General features: G+C 51.2%; 1 protein-coding gene across 1 annotated transcript; it reads left to right on the top strand.

Annotated features, from left to right (window-relative positions):
- The first annotated feature begins 22 nt into the window (after window positions 1-22).
- Window positions 23-6,045, top strand: RNF166 (ring finger protein 166). The gene is made up of 6 exons (XM_087728711.1): window positions 23-237; window positions 1,238-1,394; window positions 1,555-1,667; window positions 2,392-2,506; window positions 3,334-3,441; window positions 4,769-6,045. Exons 1-6 carry the CDS (start codon window positions 50-52, stop codon window positions 4,832-4,834), a joined length of 747 nt encoding a protein of 248 aa, XP_087584837.1. The 5' UTR covers window positions 23-49; the 3' UTR covers window positions 4,835-6,045.
- The last annotated feature ends 2,404 nt before the right edge of the window (window positions 6,046-8,449 follow it).

Genomic DNA, 8,449 nt, shown 5'->3' with positions numbered 1-8,449 from the left:
ACGTAGTTGGGACGCGCCGCCTCCCCCGCCCGCCCCCTCCCCTTCCGCCATGGCGGCCGCGATGTTCCGGAGCCTGCTGGTGTCGGCGGGGGGGTCCCGCGAGGCGCCCTCCGCCGCCCCCGCCCCGCCGCCGCCTCACCCGCACGAGCCCGGCGCCGCGCTGGAGGCCCAGTTCAGCTGCCCCATTTGCCTGGAGGTCTACCAGCGCCCCGTCCGCATCACCCCCTGCAGGCACACGTGAGCGGGGGAGGGGGCGTGGGGGGGCGCGGGGAGGAGGGGGCCAAGGGGCCCGGACGGAGAGGGCCTGGGGGCGGGGGAGCGAGGGGAGGCCACGGGGTCTCCCCCAGACCCCTTGCATGGGGGGGGGGCACAGCGCCTGGGGTGGGGGCGCTGCAGAGATGGGCCTCCGGCTGTTTGGGAAGGGGGAGCGGCTGAAGTTCCTGGAGGGCTGATGGGCAGCAGCTCCAGGGAAGCATCCGAGGGGCCCAGCTTCCCCTCCCACCAAGGAGGTTCCTGCTCCTGCAGTCTCGGATTGCGAGGTTATTTGGGGGTGGTGGGGCTCCCGCTTGGCGCTTGGAGATGAATTCCTAAGGCGGGGAAGCCCCAGGGAAGGCGAGGACAGGGCAGCCAACGTATCTTCTCTTAAAACCACAAGACCTCCTTCCATAGATGGCAGCAAATGCTCCAGAAGTACCTTGCCGGTTGTGTTGGTGCAGAGTTCATGGTCTACTACAGGGGTCTCCAAACTGGGCAGCTTTAAAGACTTGTGGGTTGCTGGGAGTTAGCAATAGCAATAGCAGTTAGACTTATATGCCGCTTCATAGGGCTTTCAGCCCTCTCTAAGCGGTTTACAGAGTCAGCATATCGCCCCCACAGTCTGGGTCCTCATTTCACCCACCTCGGAAGGATGGAAGGTTGAGTCAACCTTTGAGCCGGTGAGATTAGAACCGCTAAACTGCAGATAACAGTCAGCTGAAGTGGCCTGCAGTGCTGCACCCTAACCACTGCGCCACCTCGGCTCTTTTAAGTTGAAGTCCACAAGTCTCAAAGTTGCCCACTAGGGAGACCCCTGATCTTGCAGATGTTCTGTGTGTCTTCGGCTCCTCCTCTTGGCTGAAACCCACCAGCCCCCCATCCTGGGAGAGGATCTCCTCTTCACATTCCCTTCTGAGCAGCGTGTGTAGTTTTCCCACAACTCTCCAGGCTCCGGGAGAAATCAAGCCTCCTCCTTCCGCAGGTTCTGTGGGGAATGCCTGCAGCCCTGCCTCCAAGTTCCATCTCCCCTCTGCCCCCTTTGCCGCATGCCTTTTGACCCCAAGAAGGTGGAGAAGGCCTCCGGTGTGGAAAAGCAGCTGTCTTCCTTCAAGGCGCCATGTCGAGGCTGCAGTAAAAAGGTAACCTTAAAGGCTTGTGCACATAGGTGGAGGCAGCAAAGCTGGATAATTATAAGCCGCCCTGCTTTTGTGAGTGGCCCGTAGTTAAAAAAAAAACAAAAGCCTACAGAAGGCTTCAAATGGATGTGCATCCTCTGTTTTCATCTGTCTTGTATCCCAGGTGACCCTCGCAAAGATGCGATCTCACGTCACATTGTGTGCTAAAGTCCAGGAACAAATGGCCAACTGTCCAAAGTTCGTGCCTGTCGTCCCAACATCCCAACCTATTCCAAGGTATTTCTTTCTTTGTGGGTTCGAGCGGCTCCCCAACTCGCTGGTTTCCAGGTTTTAGAATACCTCCTGCACTCTCAGGCAAGGTTAGGAGGGAAAGACAGAGTCTGTCAGCACTCCTTCATTGAGTAATTAGGAAAGAAAAACCACGAGACTCCATTGATAGAAATCAAGTGTACTTTTGCTAATTATAAATGATCAGAAGCGTAGCAAAGCGAAGTCTGATTATTTAGGCGCGAAAGCGAGTGATATATAAAATAACCCATTCCTCTCCCCCTTGGCATCCCAGTTACAGTCCAATCATAATTCTCCTAAGTGTCAGGTGTGAGATAACTTCGAAAGGCATCACCAAGATGGAATGTCGGTGCCGTTGGCCTTGGCGGGAACCTCCTCCGCATGCGCAGTAAGACAGGCAGCAGAAACTCCAGAATCTTCCTCCAGCACAATTAGTAAACCCCTCCCAAATACCATGCCCCCCCTCCCCGTTTCAATGGCAGCCGAAGCAGCAGCAAAGCAGAGGCTGACAGAGTCGGGCATCTCTTTAATAAAGAAGCTAGAAGTATTGTCCTTGTAGGTCACTGTTTCTCAAGTTAAGCAGCTTGAAGTTATGTGGACCCGCACAATCCCAGAATAGGGTGGACTTCAATTCCCAGAATTCCTCAGCCAGCATGCCGACCTGAGATCCACCCATCTTCCAGTCACTGGACTCTGCTGCTCTCCCTTTCAGCAATATTCCAAACCGGTCCACGTTCGTCTGTCCCTATTGTGGAGCGCGGAACCTGGATCAGCAGGAGCTAGTGAAGCACTGTATGGAGAATCACCGCAGTGACCCCAACAAAGTGGTGAGTTGCGTTCATGTCCCCGTTCGGTGAAACGGAAAGCCGGATTAGCAGGAAACTGGGAATAAGAAGGAAGTTGCCTCTTATTTGAAACGAGGGAGGGCGTTCACCTATTTTCCTTCCCCCTGTTTATGCCGTAGCAGGAGTGCCCTGCCCTGCTTTTTGCGAACCGGAGATAATGAAACGCACCTCTGCATCTGCAGTGGCAGATGTGCTTCTCAGGCTGTGCTTATCTTGTCCCTTTCATTTTTGCATGCGGGAGCTGCTAAAGAAATTAAATCTGTCTCGGGAGATTTGGGGTGTATTTCCCTCATATAAAATCATGGAAATGTCGTGGAGATCTAAAAGCCTGCCTCCCTTTGTACCAGCTTCATTTAATTGATTAGTTTGTGTATGGTCTTGTGATTGTTTAGAGCAGTGTTTCTCAACCTTGGTCACCTGAAGATGTGTGGACTTCAACTCCCAGAATCCCCCAGCCAGCAGAGCTGGCTGGGGGATTCTGGGAGTTGAAGTCCACACATCTTCAGGTGACCAAGGTTGAGAAACATTGGTTTAGAGTTTTATTTGGTGGTGCTGTTTAATATCAAACTTTATGGAGCATAGAATATGAATACATCTGCATTTAGGATATTTCATAGCAAGGCATGCGTTTTCGAAGCTGGATTCTGTGTGCCGTCCAACAGGAAATTGTTCTGTTTTCTTTCTCTCCCTCCCCTTCCCATCATCAAGCAATCACACCATTGCTTTTAGCTCTCACCCTTATCCCAAATTGAGTGTTTTTTCTTCTTTGTTGACCGTCCTCTTCTCCTCTCCCTTCCTGGGTGTTCCAGGTCTGTCCAGTGTGCTCAGCCATGCCTTGGGGGGACCCCAGTTACAAGAGCGCCAACTTTCTACAGCACCTCCTGCACCGGCACAAGTTTTCCTACGACACGTTTGTGGTGGGTTTTGCGTTCCGCGGCATCTTAGTAGATCGTTCCTGCTGCTTCCAGACCCCCAAAGGGAGCAGGAGAATCGCCTTTAATAATAAAAGCGGAAGGAGGAAAGTAGAGAAGGGAGGGAGGGAGGGAGAAAGGAAAGGGAAAGGAAGATGGAAGGGAGAAAAGAGGAAGGAGAGAGGGTAGGAAGGGGAAGAGGAATAGCAGGAGCAAAGGAGAGGTAAAGGAAGAAGGAAGGGGAAGGAGAGGAGGAAGGAAGAAAGGAGAGAAGGGAGAGAGGGTGAAAAGAAAGAGGTAAGGAGAGGAGGATGGAAAGGAGAGGAAGAGGAGGAGAGAAGGTAGGAAGGGGAAGAGGAAGAGCAGGAAAGGTACAGGAAGAAGGAAGGGGAAGGAGAGGAGGAAGGAGGAAAGTAGAAAAGGGAGGGAGGGAGAAAGGAAAGGGAAAGGAAAGGAGGATGGAAGGGAGAAAAGAGGAAGGAGAGAGGAAGGGAAAGAGGAATAGCAGGAGCAAAGGAGAGGTAAGGGAAGAAGGAAGGCGAAGGAGAGGAGGAAGGAGGAAAGGAGAGAAGGGAGGGAGGGAGAAAGGGAAAGGGAAAGAAAAGGAGGATGGAAGGGAGAGGAAAGGAAGAAGAAAGGGTAGGAAAGGAAAGAGGAAGAGCAGGAGCAAAGGAGAGGTAAGGGAAGAAGGAAGGGGAAGGAGAGCAGGAAGGAGGAAAGGAGAAGGGAGGGAGGGAGAAAGGGAAAGGGAAAGGAAAGGAAGATGGAAGGGAGAGAAAAGGAAGGAGAAAGGGTAGGAAGGGAAAGAGGAAGAATAGGAGCAAAGAAGAGGTACGGGAAGAAGGAAGGGGAAGGAGAGGAGGAAGGAAGAAAGTAGAGAAGGGAGAGGGTGAAAAGAAAGAGGTAAGGAGAGGAGGATGGAAAGGAGAGGAAGAGGAGGAGAGAGGGTAGGAAGGGGAAGAGGAAGAGCAGGAGTATGGAAAGGTACGGGAAGAAGGAAGGGAAAGGAGAGGAGGAAGGAAGAAAGTAGAGAAGGGAAGGAGGGAGAAAAGAAAGGGAAAATAAGGTGGTGTTACAACAGGAGGAAGGGATGGTAAACAAAGCAACCCAAACTGTATATTATAACCTATTAAATGAAATAATAAATGTATAAGAATGATAAATGTTAAAACACTTGTAACCAAACGAAAAATAATAATAATAATAAAAGCGGAGCAAATTGTCAACTGGTGGGAGGATTATGGGTTATGGCAACATTCCTGCCGTGCATGGAAGGGGGGGCAAGGGGGGCTCTTCCACTCTTTGGTCCCACATTCTCCTCCCTTCTTTCCAGGACTATAACATCGACGAGGAAGCGGCCTTGCAGGCAGCCCTGGCGCTCTCCCTCTCGGAGAACTGAGGGCCGCTGACACCGCCGAGCAGCAGACAGGAACTGTTGCCCATTTGCCTGACTCTCTCCCCCCTCCCGTCAGAGCGATGCGCCGCTCGTCCTGCCCGTCGGCTCCCAGAGAAAGGGGGGGGGGGCTGTGGCCGTCTCCTCCGCTTTCGTCTTGCCTCGTTTCGGTCAGAGAGCCTCTTCCTCGGGGGCCGGGGCAGCGAAAAGGGGTGCTTCTCATTTCCCGGTTCCAGCGGACCTGCTCTGTACTACCAGTCGGACGTTCCCCCATGCCACTCAGTGCAGATGGTATACTTTATTAAGACGCTTTTAATACGGTTTTAGCACCATCGGCCCTCATTCCGTTAGCGGTTTATATAGCAACAAAACATTTTGTGGGGGAAATGTAGTTTACATTTTTTTTTTATTGCCTGTGTCTTTGGGTTCATTCACTGGATTTTATTTTATTTTTTAATTTGGGGGGGGTGGAATCAGCATGGGAGACTTAAACCTTGTACGAATATTTATTATGCGCTTGAGTGCCCGCTCCTTGGCCATCGCGGCGAGGGATTCTGGGATCAACGCGTGCATGGAAAGCAGCCTTCCAAAGAGGTTTGTGATTCCCAAGCGAGACCAGGCGGCCATTCCTGACTTGAGCATAATTGTTTAGCCAAATCTCTCCCTCCTGTCCCCCCCCCCCAACTGACCTTGCTCATTTTGTATCTGCTTTTGTGATACTCTTAGAAGTCCTTGGTGGTTTTTTTCTACATCTCTCCGTGTAACAACAAATACTCTTCACGTTTTATAGAGAGAATACAAAGCAGTTAACCCTTGATATTGCAATATCTGTGTTTGATTAGAAAACAATAGTATTTTTACGGAACATTATTTTTCAAAGTATATTTTTTAAAAGAAAAGCGCCCCGGGGTCTCCAGATCTTCGGGCCCTGAGGAGGGAGGGTCTCAAACCTTGAGGGAAGGAGGCGCTTTCCTTCGGTTAAGTTCTGAGCAAGGGGTCGGTGATCTGTTTTAAGGGTTTGAGGATTATTTGTTCTCTGCAAGAAAAGGAGCGGGGAAGACAACTTTGGGGGGGGGTTCAAAAGTCCTCTTTTAAGGGATGGTTGCAAGTTGTTATTAAGCAGAACTGCCAAGGCTTCATTATCCAGGTGTTCGGATTCTGGGTCAATGGCCCTGAAGGAGACTGGAAAGAAATAAAAGCTGTGGAATAAGCTCCAACAGGGGTGTGTCTCTCTGCGTCTTCAGAGCAGCCTTAACGTTCATCCATCCACCGACGTTTTCTGTGTGTTCGACAAACCGATACTGCAGTTGATTCAGTGAAGCGTGCAAATCGTGGCTTCCTATACAAGCCAAGCGCCCAGTTGAAAGTGCTCATTGGGCTTGTGGAAACCGTGGCACGACAAAACCGCGCTCGACTAAAGCGCGCCCGATTAAACCGCGTCGCTGACGTCATCAACAGGGCGACAACAGCGAGCGCGGAGAAAGAAGGGTGCTTTAAATAGCGCTTTGAAAGCAAGCTGATTCAAGTTAAGGTAAGGGTTAGGTTAAGGGTTAGGTTTAGGATTAGGATTAGGTTTAGCGTTAGGTTAAGGGTTAGGTTTAGGGTTAGGTTAAGGGTTAGGTTTAGGGGTTAATTTTAGGTTTAGCGTTTACAGCGTGCTTTTTTCTCCGTGCTGTTGTCGCGCTGTGATGACGTCAGCTACGTGGTTTCGTCGAGCGCCCTTTAGTCGAACGCGGTTTTGTGGTGGAACCTGTGGAAACATGTCTGACTCACACGAGTGTCCAGTTCGTCTGCAACTTTGTTTGTCTGCTCCTGGGATATGTTCTTTTGAGTGTCAAGTATCTGTGCCAGGGCTCTGGTGATAGTTACTCAGGTGAGGCGGGAGCCCCAAAGCGTTTATCTGTTGCCCTGCTCCTGTCCGCAGCATCACAACCCTGACTTGTGGCCTTTTTTGTCAGCCAGATTGGCCATTGCAGCTTCAAAGCCTTTGTCTCCTTTGGCATTTTCCATTAAGGAAGCCAGAAGAGTTCGTGGTTTTACTACATTTCCCCCACTCCCTCCTGAGACCCGAAAGGGTGCAGAAATGGAAAGTGTTTGGAAAAAAATGCATTCAATTTGGTTGACAATCAGAGTTTGTCCTTTACTTGGTAAACTTTTCTTCAGTCTCATAGGGAAAATAGTGGGTTGCGAGGTGGCGCAGTGGTTAGGGTGCAGCACTGCAGGCCACTTCAGCTGACTGCTATCTGCAGTTCAGCGGTTCAAATCTCACCGGCTGAAGGTTGACTCAGCCTTCCATCCTTCTGAGGTGGGTGAAATGAGGACCCGGATTGTTGTTGGGGGGCGATATGCTGACTCTGTAAACCGCTTAGAGAGGGCTGAAAGCCCTATGAAGCGGTATATAAGTCTAACTGCTATTGCTATTGTTTTCCAAAGTTGAAGGATATAGCAGCCATTTCCATCGATATGTAAGATTGTGAGAATGTGAAGGAAATACCTGCAAATGTGCCCTTGCCATCCTCCTCCCCATATCCTTCCCCCTCCCTCCTCAAAAATCCTCAAGCTATTTACCTGCTCTTCCTTGGTTGGCAAGAGAAGCCGATGCCACTGTTGAGCATTTGGTAAGGTCTCTGTTATCTAGAGGGAGATGCTATCCATTCCTCCCACCCACCCACCCACCCTTGGATGGCTTGACCTGAGGTTCCCCAGCCCCCAACACTCCAAAACATCCCAGTGGCTCCTTTGGAGTCTCTCCAGGAAAGCCTGCATTCCTTAGGCAGCTCAGCCTTATATAGCCGCCTGCAATTCAAGGCCGCCTGTGCGTTTGAACAGACACCCTCCCTCCCTCCCAAGTGCCACTTAACATTCTCTGCTAGGTGGAAGGGCAGGCAAGTGAGCTCATACAAGCGCCCTCCAACACAGAAGGGTGGGGGGGAGGCAAAGAAGGCCGTCCCTCCTGCCCTATTTCATGTCCCCTTGGAGGTCAGGGGCCCTCTTCGGTTCCTCCAGCTGTTGGGAGCAGCCCTCCCCTGCACCAAGAGTAACTTTACTGGAGATGGCTGCATTTCTGGGTCACCCAAACCTTCCCCGGGGGCCCACCTGTGCCTAGGAGGAGGCTCACTGAGGGACCCAGCCCCAACCTCATGAGATTCGCCTACAGCTCTTGTGCCCTCCCAACTAAATGGATGGGTAGTGTAGTAGGAATCTGTGATGTTCCTGTGGTTCGTCCATGAGGCCAATGTGGAGAAAAGACAGGAGACGACCTTTCTCGGGATGGAGTGACCCAGGTTGGGGGTCTGAGAGCCCCTTTTATTGAGATAGGACAAAGGCAGGAGGAGCAATAGCATGTGGTTAAAAACAGCCTGTAAAAGTACAATTTCTAATCTACTGCTCAGGGAAGTTCTGTCTATATATGGTCAAATCCTGGGCGTCATTGGTAGGGCACATCTCAGGATGTTATGTTATGCACTATCAGGACGTTATGGAGTTTTAGGAGTTTGTTTTCTCCTGTGTGGTTCAGCGTGGCTCTGCATGCCCTGGTATGAACTGGGCCATGGGTGACCCACACCTACACAAGGAATTATATTACAACAGGAATCCATTCCCTATCCTGCCCAAAAGCTG

This window comes from Thamnophis sirtalis, unplaced genomic scaffold (genome assembly GCF_051295495.1).
Source record: "Thamnophis sirtalis isolate CommonGarterSnake01/CBP01778 unplaced genomic scaffold, rThaSir2_p1.2 scaffold_14, whole genome shotgun sequence".
Taxonomy (NCBI): Eukaryota; Metazoa; Chordata; class Lepidosauria; order Squamata; family Natricidae; genus Thamnophis; species Thamnophis sirtalis.
Note: the sequence above shows the minus strand (reverse complement) of the source record. Positions and strands in the feature narration are given on the sequence as shown.

Bases quoted from the DNA above. Each gene is read 5' to 3' on its own strand.
- RNF166 (XM_087728711.1), top strand. From the start codon at position 50: ATGGCGGCCGCGATGTTCCGGAGCCTGCTGGTGTCGGCGGGGGGGTCC. The intron at 238-1,237 runs GTGAGCGGGGGA...CTCCTTCCGCAG, and splicing joins ATCACCCCCTGCAGGCACAC to GTTCTGTGGGGAATGCCTGC. The intron at 2,507-3,333 runs GTGAGTTGCGTT...TGGGTGTTCCAG, and splicing joins GCAGTGACCCCAACAAAGTG to GTCTGTCCAGTGTGCTCAGC.